At 44.0% G+C, this 17,078-nt stretch overlaps 3 protein-coding genes across 3 annotated transcripts; all 3 read right to left on the bottom strand.

Moving 5' to 3' along the window:
• On the bottom strand, nucleotides 1-6,333 carry LOC115483294 (chitinase-like protein Idgf3). Its single transcript, XM_030224645.1, has 3 exons — nucleotides 5,904-6,333; nucleotides 5,273-5,821; nucleotides 1-798 (listed from the first exon to the last, which is right to left on the bottom strand). Exons 1-3 carry the CDS (start codon nucleotides 6,022-6,024, stop codon nucleotides 146-148), a joined length of 1,323 nt encoding a protein of 440 aa, XP_030080505.1. The 5' UTR covers nucleotides 6,025-6,333; the 3' UTR covers nucleotides 1-145.
• Nucleotides 6,334-6,509: 176 nt separating this feature from the next.
• On the bottom strand, nucleotides 6,510-14,576 carry LOC115483293 (chitinase-like protein Idgf2). The gene is made up of 3 exons (XM_030224642.1): nucleotides 14,370-14,576; nucleotides 7,263-7,820; nucleotides 6,510-7,206 (listed from the first exon to the last, which is right to left on the bottom strand). The coding sequence occupies exons 1-3, from the start codon at nucleotides 14,476-14,478 to the stop codon at nucleotides 6,554-6,556; spliced, it is 1,320 nt and encodes a 439-aa protein (XP_030080502.1). The 5' UTR covers nucleotides 14,479-14,576; the 3' UTR covers nucleotides 6,510-6,553.
• Nucleotides 14,577-14,694: 118 nt separating this feature from the next.
• Nucleotides 14,695-16,308, bottom strand: LOC115483303 (chitinase-like protein Idgf1). The gene is made up of 2 exons (XM_030224657.1): nucleotides 15,595-16,308; nucleotides 14,695-15,536 (listed from the first exon to the last, which is right to left on the bottom strand). Exons 1-2 carry the CDS (start codon nucleotides 16,244-16,246, stop codon nucleotides 14,878-14,880), a joined length of 1,311 nt encoding a protein of 436 aa, XP_030080517.1. The 5' UTR covers nucleotides 16,247-16,308; the 3' UTR covers nucleotides 14,695-14,877.
• Between the last annotated feature and the right edge of the window lie 770 nt (nucleotides 16,309-17,078).

Below are 17,078 nucleotides of genomic sequence, written 5' to 3'. Positions count from 1 at the left end.
AATTTGCGGCGCATTTTAGTTTACAACTTTGTAATTAATTAGTAAAGAGAACTGACAGACGGCTGGCCTCGGTAGCCAGCGACACAATTTGCAATTCGATCATTTGGTAAAACGGCTACTTGATATGTTTATATATGCAGCAGCATTAGAGTAGTCGGTACTTGATGGCGCGCAGCATGGGGAAGCGATCACCGGTACACTGACCTCGGAAGTCATCCTGTGTCAGGTCGAACAAGGCAATGCCACCGAGATTCTTGGAGCGCACGTACTGTGCCTTGCTGGCAGCTGTGTCTGGATCATCGTAGCTGGTCCACAGCCCATAGAGGCCGTTCTCATCAGCGGCGCGATAGGCGTAGCTGCCATAGCGCTTGGTGGGATCTGGCACACGTTTGATGGGAGCAGCGTGACCTTTGGCATTCACATTGCTAGGATTGGGCAGCAGTTGACATATCTCAGCCCAGTTCAGGAGTCCTTCTGTCTTGGTTTGTGGACCCGCATGGGCTGGACCATCAGCGGGCAGAACAGGCTGTCCACTGGTGCCAGAATCTGCTGTTAACTTCCAGGCACGTCCATAACTGGCAACACCAATGTTCAGTTTGCTCGCCGGCACACGTTGCAGCAGCCAATGCTCCATCTGAAAGTTGACATTGTAATGGGGCAGGCGATTCTGTCCGAAAGCCTCGTAAAGCGGAGCCGAGAAGTCCGCCTCTTCGGGATTGCGAGCGGGCGTCACAAAGTCGAATGTGGCGAGGTTAATAAAGTCAACGCTGCCAGCGATAACAGGTGCATCGAAATACCCTGTAGATGTGAAGTAGATGAAATGAGCTGAGACGTGGATCAGAAAGCCTAACAAACTTTTTTTTTTTTATTTCTTTATTTTGTTGCAGCTTATTGTCTTAGACTCTATAGCGCATTTAGCTCTAAACCTTAACTAATGGGAGGGCAGATATGCCAATTATTCTGCACTTGTAGCTACTATCTTAATTAGTTCTAATATTGTCTAGAGGATGCAATCTCTTCAGTCTTCGCCTATTGTTGTTTATAGCCAGGTTGCTTGCGAGATGGTTAGGATGCGCTGCAAGTCTGTCCGCGTATCTTGAACTGTGTCGCCCAATGAGTTCAGCAACTGTGGGAATTGCTAAATCCCTATGTAAGACTGAGTTTCTTACAAACCAGCTGGCTCCAGTCCATCTGCGTAGTGCTTTATTCTGCAGGGTCTGAATTTTGTTCCTTGTAGTCTTCGCCGAGGAGCCCCATAGAGAGATACCATATACGAAGGTTGGGACAACTATTGCCTTGTAGATGGCGGCCTTGCTGCTGTAAGACAACTTGCTTGAAGCTCTCAGCATCCAGTCGAGGGTTTTTAGCTTGCTTTTGCATTTTGAGGTTACTTGACTTATGTGCGCTTTAAAAGTCAGCCTTCTGTCAAGAGTGATACCAAGGTACTTTACTTTTGAGGCTTTGGGAATAGTGGGCCCCAATGCAACGCTTGGGCAATCTCCTCTTCTAGTGGCGAAGGTAGTATGTACAGACTTTTGTGCATTAATGGTGATACACCACCGTTTTGCCCAGCGTCCGAAAGAGTCCAGATATTTTTGTAGTGAGTCTGAAGCTTCTTGCGCAGATACGTGACGTGATAAGATGGCGGTGTCATCTGCATAGGTCGCTATGAGTACTGCATCTGTACTTCCTATATTTGGCTCGGGAGTTGGCATATCTCCTGTGAATAAAGTATAAAGTGTTGGGCCTAGAACACTACCCTGTGGTACTCCAGCCATAATTGGTCTAGTCAAGGATACTGTTTGCCCCCTTGACACTTGGAAGGTTCTTCCAATAAGGTATGAGGATAGCAACGCGAAAAATGGGGCTGGAAGGGTGGTCCTCACTTTCTGCAGCAGTCCCAGGTGCCAAACTCGATCAAACGCCTGTTTGATGTCTAAAAAGACGGCAGAGCAGTACATCTTTTCTTCAAAGGCTCCAAGGATATGGTGCACAACTCTGTGAACCTGTTCCGGTGTTCCATGCTGTCTCCTGAAGCCAAACTGATGGTTTGGAATGGCCTCCTGGCGTCCCAGATGTGTCAGTACTCGTTCCAGAAATATTCTTTCGAATATTTTGGAGAGTACTGGCAACAGGCTAATTGGTCTGTACGACTCAATTTCTCCCACGGGTTTGCCAGGCTTAGGAATCATCACAATCACGGCGCGCTTCCAGCAGGCTGGAAAGTGCCGGATGCGGAGCATGGCGTTGTACACCATAGTTATGTAGTCTATGGTGGAGTCAGGCAGTGCTCTAAGGACTCTGCCGTTTATTAGATCATATCCAGGGGATTTTTTTGCCTTCACTCTTCTGATGTGTTCAAGAACCTCTTCTTTTGTACATCCAGTTATCTGGTCTTCAGCTGGGAGGGGCGAGAGAACGATGTCTTCTGTTGCTTCGATTTCTGAGGCCTCTGCGGTAATCACCGGCGTGAATTGGTCTTGAAGGTGGTTTGCAAAAGCCTCAGCTTGAGCTTCGTCTCCAATGTGCCAGGAACCAGAAATGCTCCGAATGGGATGACGTCGTATTGGCTGCCGTTTGAGCTTTCTTGTAAATTTCCATAATTGAAACTCTGCGTCAGTGGGCGATTCAGCTCGTACCAGCGCATCGCTGATACACCTCTTTTGAAGCAGGGCGAGAGCAGCTTTAAGATGCCTCGTGGCTTCGTTGTACATGGATTTGGCATCAGGCGTGCGTAATCTTAACCAGCGTCTCCTGGCCCATCTTTTGTGTATTAGTAGGTGTTGGGCCTCCAAGGTGAGGGGGATGTTGTACGGAGACTGTTGTCTTGTTTGGCAAGATGGTGGGGCGGCTTGGTGCGCAGCTTTGACTATTTCTTCCTGCAGTTTGTTTGCTGCGTAGTCCACGTCTTCAGGAGTGTTAAGTTCCATTTCTATGTGCAAAGAGTAATGGAGCTCGCGCCTAAAGACTCCTAAATCTGATCCTGCTGGCAGTAGTTGTTTCCTAATGGGCAAGGGCTGTGGCTGCGCGTGGATTGTGACTATTAGTGGCAGGTGGTCAGAGGATAGGTCCAAGGATTCTTCAATGGTCAATTGCCGGTCACAGATGCCTTTGTAGACAGCGAAGTCGATTGCCGAGGGCCTGTGTCCATTAATTGGGTAACGGGTGGGGGCTCCAGTCGCCAATATGCTGAATTGTAAGTTTTGAATCGCCTCAAATATGACTTCTCCGCGACGATTCGCACTATTGCTTCCCCAAAATGGGTGCCATCCATTCCAGTCGCCGCCGATGAGGGTCTTATTCAACCTTTGGCCTAGAACCTGTTCCATGTGATGATCACACAGACCAGTGTTTGGCGGAAGATAAATTGACGCAACTTCGATCGCTCCAATAGACGTAGGCAGGGTGATGGCTGAGACCTGCATTGTTGCGTTGCAAATTGGCAGTAAAGGTGTATGCGGTATTGTTGCTCGTATGAGGATTGAGGATCCACCAAAGCAGTTTGCTCCTTCACCATGAGCCTGATAGTGTTCGTATCCGAAAATTTGTGTAGTGGGGCACTCATGAGTTTCTGTTATTAACATTATATCTATGTTTTCTTGTGAGAGAAACGCAGCCAGTTCCTGAGTCTTGTTTCTCAGGCCATTGGCGTTCCAGATACCCACACGTAAAGCCATTATTTGTAGGCAAGCTTGGTTATGATGGCCATTAAACTGTTTAGCATGGTTGCTTGTTGGGATTGTACTTCTCGCATCGCTTTGAGCTCGGCATTAATTGCGTCAAACTGACGTTGTTGTTGCTGAAGCATTTCAGTGAACAAAGTGTCACTTGTGGTATTCTTATTTGACGGTCCACCTCTAGCGGCCTGTGCGTAAGAAACACCACTAATAGGCGTTGCAAAGCTCGTGGCTTGGGTAATGCTCCGGGGCCTTGTAATTTCGGAAGCAGTACTCGGACCCGTAGACGGTGTTTGTGTGGGACTCCTTTTTTGTGCTGGGGATTGCAATTTGCGCAACCGCTTGTATACTTGGCAGCCCTTATAGTTGGCTGGGTGCTGTAACTCACAGTGCACACAAGTTGGTGCCTGGTCCTTTTCGCGGGTGCAGTCTTTGGATGCGTGTTTCCCGGCGCAACGCACACATCTGGGAGCTTTGTGGCAGTAGCGTTGTGTGTGTCCAAATTCTTGACAGCGATGGCATTGTGTCAGGTCGTTGTATCTTCTTGGCAGTTCCACTGTGCAGCGTTGCCTGCAGACAACTCGAATGTCCAAAATTTCTTTGTTGTTGGGGGCCTGAGCCACGTCAACAAAAAATATATTTAGCGGTGTTTTGTCCATACGGCTCAGTGGGTTGTGCACATTTGTAATTGTGTGGCCTTTGGTTTCCAATTCCTTTTTAATTAGTGTTGTATCAGTGCTGGAGTGAAGCCCTTTGAACACGACTCTATATGGTTTGTCCTCCTTAAGCTGGTAGCAGTGGAACTCCAATTCCAGCTTAGTAAAGTGGTCTATAACTCTGCGATAGTCCTCACTGCATTGGGTTAATACACCTATGTTATTCTTCTTTGGCTTAATTACGTATGATTTAGCATCAATTACTTTATCTATTATCTGTTGAAGTAGGGCCACAGACTTGATGTTTGGACACCATATGGGGGGCGGACGAGGTTTCGGTGTAGTTTGCTGGTCGGTCAATACTGGGGCTTCTGGAGCTACAGGTGATTCGCTGTAGTCTTCATCTTCTTCTACGAGCAGTGAAAATCGATTTTCTGATATTAATGCTGCATTGCTGGTGCTTGGTTCGTCGAAGATGAGCCTTTTCTTGATGGTTTTTGGTGAATTTGGCTGTTTACGTTTCGTGTTTTTGTTGTTAGTGATGCCTTGCACGGAGGCGATATCTATTTTTGAGTTTATTGGCATGATGGAGGCTTGCCTATTTGCCATCACAACGTTAAGCTGGGCTTGCATTTCTGCATTTACCTTTACAGCTGTAGCGAGGTTATTGACATTAGATGTCATCGCGGATTGTGCTTTTGAGTGCAGGCGCACTCGCGCCAAGCGACGAAATTTCGTAAATTGCAATTAAAGCAATTGAGTTACGCGGAAGCAAGCGATAAGAAAACGCTGCGTGTGCGGTTTTTGTTGCTGTTGCGTTGAAGAATGCACCGCAAAGTTCTATTTTTAGAACTCTGCAGCAGTAGAGCTTAAGCGAAGGCTGTTCGAATTCACGTCTTTACAGGTCGAACGACTGATCGCGATTGTTAACAAACTTACAGCTGGAGTTAACGTTGGGTAGAACCGTAAGACTGAGCAGTAGATCGTTGGCCTTCAGTGCACTATTCAGATCCTTTATCAAATTGGTCATCTGTCCCTTGTGCGCTTCAGCATTGGGGTCCACAATGAAGTCTCCGGTGAAAAACTTCTTAAAGCTTTTCCAGGCCATGCCGGCATCGGAGTGATGCTTTCGCGGCTTATTGCGTGGCAGCTGGAAGGCCAGATCCAGGCCATCGAAATTGAAGCGACGGACGACATCTCTAGCCGAGTTGATAAAGCGTGTTTGGGCCTGGGCGCCAGCCTCCAGCAGCCTAACATATTTATCATCTTCCAGATCACGATCACCGCCTACACTTAACAGAAATTTAATATATGGATATTTGTCCTTAAGTGCCGTTATTTGGGCAAAATGACGACGCTCAAAGTCGAGCGGTTGATTTAGACTTTTCATTTCATAGGTGTCTGGATTGATGCCAGCATAGCCATATATCACGTGAGTGCAAAACTGCAGTGCCAGCTCCATATCGGTGAGTGTGAACTGAGCGAGGCCTAACAGAGAGAGAGAGAGCGAGCAACCCGAAGATAGCGATATGTGGAGAGCAGCTTCTAATAAGTGTATGTATATGCATACCTTGTCGCTCATAACCAGCCGAGTCGTAATAGCAAATGAGATGTGGAGCAGCCGCAGCGTTCGACGGCAGCTCTGAGAGCAGCAGAGTCAACGCTGCTAGTCCGAGCCACAGAGAGCGCATTGTTGTAGAGTTGGAGAGCGGCACAGAGCAAAGGCGAGAGCAACAGATGTGTGGACAGGGGGAGGCAGATCACAATTAAATACGTCCGCACGGAACGAGACACAAGACGCGACTAAATTCAAATGACAACGGAAATCGCATCCAAGCGAGCTTTGCCGTAGACCGAGTGGGTCGAACAATAGGCGCTATATTATCAAAAAATTTCTCTGGAATTGTTTGTGTTGTGTGTACAGTGAAAAATGAATATATGACGTTGGGTTCAATGAGATCACTCTGTTCGGGTAATTTACAAAACTTAATATTTGCCTCACAAGCTGAAAGCTTTCAAAAAATATAATAAAAAATAATAAAGAGTTTCGCGATAAGCGCCAACAAATTTTGTTGATTATTTAAATGTATAAAAATATTTAGTTAGTGAGTCGCAAAGTTAGTTTAAGCTGAAGTAAAAATAAAAACAAACTGACAAGTTGAGAGTATTCATCATCTGTTTATTATGTGATGACGCCTTCATATATGTGTACAGTTAAATTTACAAGCGATATTTAATGGATCGCAATATTGGGTATTTGTCACTAGTGCACTGTCCACGAAAATCGTCGTAGCTTAGGTCGAACAGAGCTATGCCACCCAGATTATTGGCACGCACATAGGCTGCTTTGTTGGAAGCGGCATCGGGATCATCGTAACTAATCCACAGACCCTCAGTTACGGCGCCATCAACGGCACGGTATGCGTAGACACCATAACGCTTCGATGGATCACTCACGCGTCGCAACGGCGAATCATTTCCCTTTAGATATTGATTCTGAGCATTGGAGAGCTTGGAGCAGATCTCTGGATAGCTAAGCAGGCCAGCCTTCTGGGATTGCAAGCCTTCCGGATTGGGTCCCTCGGTGTGCGGCACAACAGGCGTACCTTCCAGGCCGGACTCGCTCGACAGCTTCCAGGCATTTCCATAGCTGGCCACACCTAAGTTAAGCTTGCTGGCGGGGAAGCCTTGTTGCAGCCAGTATTTAACCTGGAAATCGACATTGTAATGTGGCAGACGGTTTTGCCCAGTCAATTCGTAGAGTGGAGCAGTATAATCCGCCTCTTCGGGATTGCGAGCGGGTGTTAGAAAGTCAAATGCAGCCAAATTGACAAAGTCAGCGAGCCCGTTTAACGAAGGTATATCGAAGTACCCTATAAAATATCGAATGTTCAAGCAATTTCATTAACAAATTACTCTTGATACTCACAAGTCGAGTTGACATTGGGCAGCACCGTCAAACTGAGCAGAAATCCATCATTGCGCAGCGAGTTCTTCACATCACGCACGAACGCTGTGAACTGCTCTTTGTGCAGGGCCGCATTTTCGTCAACTATGAAATCGCCTGTGAAGAGCTTCTTGAAGCTCTTCCACACCGAGCCCAGTTCACCGTGCACCTTTCGGGGCTTGTTGCGCGGAAACTGATATGCCAGATCCAAGCCATCGAAGCCGTAGTTCTTCACCAGCGAATAGGCTGATTGGATGAACGCCGTCTGTCGCACCTTCTCTCCTTCGAGCAGCTCAATGTATTTGTTTGGGTGTTCCACATCGATGTCATGATCACCACCCACGCTAAGCAGAACTTTAAGGTGTGGAAACTTTCGTTTGAAAGCAGTTACTTCCGAAAATTGATGTTTATAGATGTCTAAGTTTTCATTCAAGCTGTACGCTTGATAGTTGTCACCGCGAATGCCCAGATATCCGTAAACCAAATGCGAACAGAACTGCAAAGCGATCTCCAAGTCCGGATTTAAGAGCTTGCCCAAGCCTGCAATGAGAATAGGATTTCGATAAAAGTAAGTATGAGTAATATTTTTTTATCTATCAGGAAACATTTGTCGGCATGCGGTGAGGGTATTTCATAGCAGAACACTCCCTGCCAAAATAATTTTACTTGTTTATAATTAGACTTTAGCTTACATATTATTCGAGACCCGAAGCTTGACTTGAAATGTGAATCACTTCTTCCCGTAAGTTGTACTCGGAACAAACTTGTTTATATTCCTTCAATATCTCGTAATAAATATGGTCTGAACAAGCTGAACATATAGAAGTCATGCGTAGTTTTATTGATGGAATACTCTGCCCAGTTCTCAGAAATGGTACAAATTGGAGCTGTGTACTTTTTGCATATGAAACTCTGAAATCTCTCGCTTTTAATAGAAATAAATATATATAGATCGAGTGATAGTCGGGTATATTATATATATATATATATATATATATATATATATATATATATATATATATATATATATATATAATATATATATATATATATGTTGTAATATAAAGTTTAAGCAGCTGTTTAGTCTACCAGGTCAGTTGATTCGATTTGAATTACTTAAGTAAGAATGACATTTGCCAGAAAAACAATACAATTTTCCCATTGTCCACTCTATATGCGATAAGTGTCCACTGTGAACTCAATTAAGAGCAAGCGTTCAACAACAACAAAAATCTTGTTGAATTTATACTTGGAGATGTTTATTATTCACTTAATGGGAAAAACAGTTGTCCAAGAGAAATGAAAAATGAAAAGAAATAAATAAATAAACATAGTTATATGATATGTGAGTATGATATAGAATTTATTTGAATACAATTTTTGTTTATTTTGAAAAGTTTTTAATATTTGAAACAGTTTTAATTATTATTTTCAAAGATTGTTTTCAATTCAGGCTCTACAGTTGCTCTCTACGGTTTTCGGTTTTCATAAATCTACTATATTTTGATTGCTTTAATTTTGTTCCACTGTTCATAGCTGCGTCACAATGTTAGTCACTTGTTGGGTCTCCAACGGAGAAATGTTGCTGGGGCAGTTGTCGCGTTGGACTCGCAGCGAGTTGTACACTCAGCTTTTGATTTCGAGCGCGTGGATTTTGTGTAAGACGCGTAGCTGCTGTGTTTTTTTGAATAACTGTCATGAGTGGATTACGATTTTATATATTTTTTTTTTTTTTTTTTTTTTTTGTAAGCGAAGGAATGTCACTCTTCATGGGCGCGCTCACTGTGCGTTTGCCTCAGTAGAGCAAATTTTCGTTTTTATTTCTTTATTTTGTTGCAGCTTATTGTCTTAGACTCTATAGCGCATTTAGCTCTAAACCTTAACTAATGGGAGGGCAGATATGCCAATTATTCTGCACTTGTAGCTACTATCTTAATTAGTTCTAATATTGTCTAGAGGATGCAATCTCTTCAGTCTTCGCCTATTGTTGTTTATAGCCAGGTTGCTTGCGAGATGGTTAGGATGCGCTGCAAGTCTGTCCGCGTATCTTGAACTGTGTCGCCCAATGAGTTCAGCAACTGTGGGAATTGCTAAATCCCTATGTAAGACTGAGTTTCTTACAAACCAGCTGGCTCCAGTCCATCTGCGTAGTGCTTTATTCTGCAGGGTCTGAATTTTGTTCCTTGTAGTCTTCGCCGAGGAGCCCCATAGAGAGATACCATATACGAAGGTTGGGACAACTATTGCCTTGTAGATGGCGGCCTTGCTGCTGTAAGACAACTTGCTTGAAGCTCTCAGCATCCAGTCGAGGGTTTTTAGCTTGCTTTTGCATTTTGAGGTTACTTGACTTATGTGCGCTTTAAAAGTCAGCCTTCTGTCAAGAGTGATACCAAGGTACTTTACTTTTGAGGCTTTGGGAATAGTGGGCCCCAATGCAACGCTTGGGCAATCTCCTCTTCTAGTGGCGAAGGTAGTATGTACAGACTTTTGTGCATTAATGGTGATACACCACCGTTTTGCCCAGCGTCCGAAAGAGTCCAGATATTTTTGTAGTGAGTCTGAAGCTTCTTGCGCAGATACGTGACGTGATAAGATGGCGGTGTCATCTGCATAGGTCGCTATGAGTACTGCATCTGTACTTCCTATATTTGGCTCGGGAGTTGGCATATCTCCTGTGAATAAAGTATAAAGTGTTGGGCCTAGAACACTACCCTGTGGTACTCCAGCCATAATTGGTCTAGTCAAGGATACTGTTTGCCCCCTTGACACTTGGAAGGTTCTTCCAATAAGGTATGAGGATAGCAACGCGAAAAATGGGGCTGGAAGGGTGGTCCTCACTTTCTGCAGCAGTCCCAGGTGCCAAACTCGATCAAACGCCTGTTTGATGTCTAAAAAGACGGCAGAGCAGTACATCTTTTCTTCAAAGGCTCCAAGGATATGGTGCACAACTCTGTGAACCTGTTCCGGTGTTCCATGCTGTCTCCTGAAGCCAAACTGATGGTTTGGAATGGCCTCCTGGCGTCCCAGATGTGTCAGTACTCGTTCCAGAAATATTCTTTCGAATATTTTGGAGAGTACTGGCAACAGGCTAATTGGTCTGTACGACTCAATTTCTCCCACGGGTTTGCCAGGCTTAGGAATCATCACAATCACGGCGCGCTTCCAGCAGGCTGGAAAGTGCCGGATGCGGAGCATGGCGTTGTACACCATAGTTATGTAGTCTATGGTGGAGTCAGGCAGTGCTCTAAGGACTCTGCCGTTTATTAGATCATATCCAGGGGATTTTTTTGCCTTCACTCTTCTGATGTGTTCAAGAACCTCTTCTTTTGTACATCCAGTTATCTGGTCTTCAGCTGGGAGGGGCGAGAGAACGATGTCTTCTGTTGCTTCGATTTCTGAGGCCTCTGCGGTAATCACCGGCGTGAATTGGTCTTGAAGGTGGTTTGCAAAAGCCTCAGCTTGAGCTTCGTCTCCAATGTGCCAGGAACCAGAAATGCTCCGAATGGGATGACGTCGTATTGGCTGCCGTTTGAGCTTTCTTGTAAATTTCCATAATTGAAACTCTGCGTCAGTGGGCGATTCAGCTCGTACCAGCGCATCGCTGATACACCTCTTTTGAAGCAGGGCGAGAGCAGCTTTAAGATGCCTCGTGGCTTCGTTGTACATGGATTTGGCATCAGGCGTGCGTAATCTTAACCAGCGTCTCCTGGCCCATCTTTTGTGTATTAGTAGGTGTTGGGCCTCCAAGGTGAGGGGGATGTTGTACGGAGACTGTTGTCTTGTTTGGCAAGATGGTGGGGCGGCTTGGTGCGCAGCTTTGACTATTTCTTCCTGCAGTTTGTTTGCTGCGTAGTCCACGTCTTCAGGAGTGTTAAGTTCCATTTCTATGTGCAAAGAGTAATGGAGCTCGCGCCTAAAGACTCCTAAATCTGATCCTGCTGGCAGTAGTTGTTTCCTAATGGGCAAGGGCTGTGGCTGCGCGTGGATTGTGACTATTAGTGGCAGGTGGTCAGAGGATAGGTCCAAGGATTCTTCAATGGTCAATTGCCGGTCACAGATGCCTTTGTAGACAGCGAAGTCGATTGCCGAGGGCCTGTGTCCATTAATTGGGTAACGGGTGGGGGCTCCAGTCGCCAATATGCTGAATTGTAAGTTTTGAATCGCCTCAAATATGACTTCTCCGCGACGATTCGCACTATTGCTTCCCCAAAATGGGTGCCATCCATTCCAGTCGCCGCCGATGAGGGTCTTATTCAACCTTTGGCCTAGAACCTGTTCCATGTGATGATCACACAGACCAGTGTTTGGCGGAAGATAAATTGACGCAACTTCGATCGCTCCAATAGACGTAGGCAGGGTGATGGCTGAGACCTGCATTGTTGCGTTGCAAATTGGCAGTAAAGGTGTATGCGGTATTGTTGCTCGTATGAGGATTGAGGATCCACCAAAGCAGTTTGCTCCTTCACCATGAGCCTGATAGTGTTCGTATCCGAAAATTTGTGTAGTGGGGCACTCATGAGTTTCTGTTATTAACATTATATCTATGTTTTCTTGTGAGAGAAACGCAGCCAGTTCCTGAGTCTTGTTTCTCAGGCCATTGGCGTTCCAGATACCCACACGTAAAGCCATTATTTGTAGGCAAGCTTGGTTATGATGGCCATTAAACTGTTTAGCATGGTTGCTTGTTGGGATTGTACTTCTCGCATCGCTTTGAGCTCGGCATTAATTGCGTCAAACTGACGTTGTTGTTGCTGAAGCATTTCAGTGAACAAAGTGTCACTTGTGGTATTCTTATTTGACGGTCCACCTCTAGCGGCCTGTGCGTAAGAAACACCACTAATAGGCGTTGCAAAGCTCGTGGCTTGGGTAATGCTCCGGGGCCTTGTAATTTCGGAAGCAGTACTCGGACCCGTAGACGGTGTTTGTGTGGGACTCCTTTTTTGTGCTGGGGATTGCAATTTGCGCAACCGCTTGTATACTTGGCAGCCCTTATAGTTGGCTGGGTGCTGTAACTCACAGTGCACACAAGTTGGTGCCTGGTCCTTTTCGCGGGTGCAGTCTTTGGATGCGTGTTTCCCGGCGCAACGCACACATCTGGGAGCTTTGTGGCAGTAGCGTTGTGTGTGTCCAAATTCTTGACAGCGATGGCATTGTGTCAGGTCGTTGTATCTTCTTGGCAGTTCCACTGTGCAGCGTTGCCTGCAGACAACTCGAATGTCCAAAATTTCTTTGTTGTTGGGGGCCTGAGCCACGTCAACAAAAAATATATTTAGCGGTGTTTTGTCCATACGGCTCAGTGGGTTGTGCACATTTGTAATTGTGTGGCCTTTGGTTTCCAATTCCTTTTTAATTAGTGTTGTATCAGTGCTGGAGTGAAGCCCTTTGAACACGACTCTATATGGTTTGTCCTCCTTAAGCTGGTAGCAGTGGAACTCCAATTCCAGCTTAGTAAAGTGGTCTATAACTCTGCGATAGTCCTCACTGCATTGGGTTAATACACCTATGTTATTCTTCTTTGGCTTAATTACGTATGATTTAGCATCAATTACTTTATCTATTATCTGTTGAAGTAGGGCCACAGACTTGATGTTTGGACACCATATGGGGGGCGGACGAGGTTTCGGAGTAGTTTGCTGGTCGGTCAATACTGGGGCTTCTGGAGCTACAGGTGATTCGCTGTAGTCTTCATCTTCTTCTACGAGCAGTGAAAATCGATTTTCTGATATTAATGCTGCATTGCTGGTGCTTGGTTCGTCGAAGATGAGCCTTTTCTTGATGGTTTTTGGTGAATTTGGCTGTTTACGTTTCGTGTTTTTGTTGTTAGTGATGCCTTGCACGGAGGCGATATCTATTTTTGAGTTTATTGGCATGATGGAGGCTTGCCTATTTGCCATCACAACGTTAAGCTGGGCTTGCATTTCTGCATTTACCTTTACAGCTGTAGCGAGGTTATTGACATTAGATGTCATCGCGGATTGTGCTTTTGAGTGCAGGCGCACTCGCGCCAAGCGACGAAATTTCGTAAATTGCAATTAAAGCAATTGAGTTACGCGGAAGCAAGCGATAAGAAAACGCTGCGTGTGCGGTTTTTGTTGCTGTTGCGTTGAAGAATGCACCGCAAAGTTCTATTTTTAGAACTCTGCAGCAGTAGAGCTTAAGCGAAGGCTGTTCGAATTCACGTCTTTACAGGTCGAACGACTGATCGCGATTGTTATATATTTTGTTGTCGGTAAGTTTGTCAGCTAACCTTGCTCTCAATTGCTTGCCTTTAAATATTTTGCCAAATGCTGCGAAAACTACGCTTTGCGCTTTACAACATTGAGAGAACACACAAGTAAGGCAGAGCGCAGAGCGCAGAGCGCAGAACGTAGAGTGCAGAGCGCCACTCAACTGATAAGCCATTGACCTCTGGACTCAACTCAACTAACTGTCAGACTCTCGATACGCTTACGGTCTAGCTTGTTAATTAAGTAAAAATCCCATTCGTAACATATGCCAATATATTATGTATGCCAATATATTATATGTAAAGTGAAAAGTGAAGTGTGCCTCCTGGCAGTTTTTATTGCCTAATCAACATTTGTATTTTACATTATTGACGACAATCACAAATGCTCTTCAGCTTTACTGTTACGCGCGATTATGTATTTAATATACATAGATTAAAAGCAAATATATATAAACAGTGAGAGTCTATATAAATTGGAATATGCAAAATAGTTATCAATTGGCTGATAATTAAATTCATATAAATCAAATAAAAATTTAAATTCAATTAAGTATTTATAATTTTTGAAATTTTCATAAAACAACAAAAGCTCAAAAAGTGTCATAACTTCTAGAACAAGTTATTATTTTAATATTATTTATTTACAAAAAAGTTCTAACATGTGTTTCCACTAATAGTGAAAGTGTGAACTATACCTAATAAAATGACTTAACACGTCTTTCATATTTTGAATTATTTGTAGTTCGAATTTAAAGTCTAGCAGCGTGACAATATTGTCCAACGTTGACATTGAAATTTGAATTGATTTAGCTATTAAATATAAATGCGTGAATATGTTAGCTGGTGCTTTGAAGTCTTACCCTCGCGCGTATAGCTCGATGAATCATAGTAGCATACTAAGTTAGATGCTGCCGTTGTCACCGTAACAAGGTAGCCCGTTAAAAACGAAAGTAAATAGAACTGCTTCATGCTAGGCACTATACAAGAAAATACTTATTAGACAATATAGCACGACCGCAGCGATGTTTAAATGAAATCGAACTGAAGCTGAAATGGAAACCGAAAACGACAAGCGAGAAGTGAAGCTGTCGACAGACGATGACGACACCAAAAGCTTGCCTAGAGAGAAGCACACAACAGCAACGTTTGTTTACTGGCCGAGCTCGGAAATATAAAGAGAGCAAGTCGAGTATAAAACAAGTTTTATTTTTATTATTATTATTGTTTTACATGGGCTCTTAGAATAGTTTCATTGCGTAAGCAAAGTTATTGAGCCGATTCAGACGGCGAGGCCAGAAGTTGAAGCATTGAAACAAGTTAGCTGATTAGAATTAAAATTACGAAATTCGCTAAGAGAAAAGCAATAATCTAACCTAGAAAATATTTAACTGAACGCACAATCGGAAACTTCTGGCCCGTGCAAAGACCTCGAAAGTCGTCGTAGCTCAGATCGAACAAGGCCACGCCGCCGAGACCCTTGTTCTTGGCATATACGGCCTTAATGCCCGCAAAGTCGGGATCATCGTAGCTCACCCACAGGCCGTGTTCGCCCTGCTCATCAGCCGGACGCAGCGCATAGTTTCCATATTTCTGCGTAAGATCTGTGACTTTTCGCAGCGGTGCATTCGCACCTCGATAGATGGCCGTCTGATTTAGAGGTAGCTTTGAACAAATCTCCGGCCAGCTGAGCAAGCCTTCAGTGCTGCCAATTTGTAGCCCACCATCGCCTGTTCCCATGGTGCCCTGCACAACTGGAGCTCCACTCAGGCCGGAGTCCTTGGATAGGCGCCAAACACGGCCATAGGTGGCAATGCCCAGGTTTATTTTATGTGGCGGACACTGATGCTGCAACCAGTAGTTTAGCTGGAAGTCAATATTGAGATGAGGCAGCCGCTGCTGCTCATCCAGAAACATGATCGGAGCAGTGTAGTCTGCCTCCTCGGGATTGCGCAAGGGCGTATAGAAATCGAATGCTGCCAGATTAATAAAGTTCATCAAGGGATGTAGCTTTGGCACATCGAAGTACCCTGGAATAGAGAAATATTTTGCAATTCGGACTATCTTCAATTATATTTGGCAACTTACAAGTGGAGTTGACATTGGGCAGCACCGTCAATGTTAGCATCAAATTGGCACTTCGATAGGCTGCACTTAGGTGTCTTGCAAAGTCAGTGAACTGATCTTTGTGCTGATCCGCCAATGGATCGACAACAAAGTCCCCAGTAAATAGTTTCTTAAACTTTTTCCAGTAGCTGCCAATGGTTCCGTGCACTTTTCTCGGCTTGTTTTTGGGGAATTGAAATGCCAAATCCAAGCCATCGAAGCCATTTTTACGCAACAGCACCATGCTGCTATCGATAAAGTTCTGTTGTTCAGTGCGATTTGCTTCCAGCAATTCCAGATATTTGTTGGGATGCAGGTCATCCACATCTCGATCCCCGCCCACACTCAAGAGCACTTTTAGCTGGGGATATTTGGCACGCAGCTGAGTTATGTCCTTGAAGTGAAACATATCCAGATCGACATTCAAGCTAAACACCTCATGGGTGCCTGGCTTGAGGCCAACATAGCCGTAGACCAGGTGAGAGCAGAACTGCAGTGCCAGCTCCAAGCTGTTAGCGTCCAGCTTAGCTAAGCCCTGACGAAAATACGAAGTTGACTCGTAATAGCAAACGAGGCTCGCATTGCTATTTGCAATGCTCAGCACGCCCAACACGCCGAGCAATAATAATTTCATTTTAGACAATTCTTAGCGGTACGTGTTAACTGTCTGAATGTATAATTGAAACTGTCTCAAAGCGCTAATGCTCGTGAGTCAATGTCGGCTTATCTCAGCGCGTTGGCAGCTGACAATTGTTATAATGATGATGCCATTATCAGCGGTTTCGTATTGCGAAGCGGTTTCATAAGCTTGTGAGGAAAAAAAAACACATTTTAAAAATAATTCGCAGAATTGAGAATAGTAAACAATTTGTATTGACGCTTTTTGCGTAAAAACTTTAAAATGATATGTAAATAAATACATTGTCTATTTGACTTATGATTTCCAATACTTCCTTATTCAAACAGATATTTAATTAATGGTTTTTACTCACGTTATACTGGATTTCATATGATTATAATATTCTTGCTTGTCAATGAATGCATTCAAGAATTGATACAGATATTTATATATAACAATCATATTATATATATAAATTGTCTATATACAGTTATCACACATGCTTACGTTATACTAAGTATATTGGAAAGATTATATTATTGTTCAGACCTAAGTATTTTTCAATGTCTGTCAGCTAGTCTCTTCGATTGTCCCTCTATTGAAATGTGCTCTCGACTGATAATATTTAGTCTTAAGGCTTAAAACAGATGAAGCACTGTTTAATTGCTCTACAAATGGATCTATGTATTAGATAATATGTTTAAAAAATATTCTATGAAATATAAATAATTATCTGGGTAATAATTAAAATAAATCACATTTGAAAATTAGCTGAAAATTTAGTTAAATTGATATTTTAATACAATAAAAATTAGTTATCAAGCAGAATCTGGAATAGTTAAAGTGT

Source organism: Drosophila hydei, unplaced genomic scaffold (genome assembly GCF_003285905.1).
Source record: "Drosophila hydei strain 15085-1641.00,03,60 unplaced genomic scaffold, DhydRS2 tig00008116-arrow-pilon, whole genome shotgun sequence".
Taxonomy (NCBI): domain Eukaryota; kingdom Metazoa; phylum Arthropoda; class Insecta; order Diptera; family Drosophilidae; genus Drosophila; species Drosophila hydei.
The sequence above is the reverse complement of the archived record's forward strand: the minus strand, read 5'-3'. Positions and strand labels throughout refer to the sequence as shown.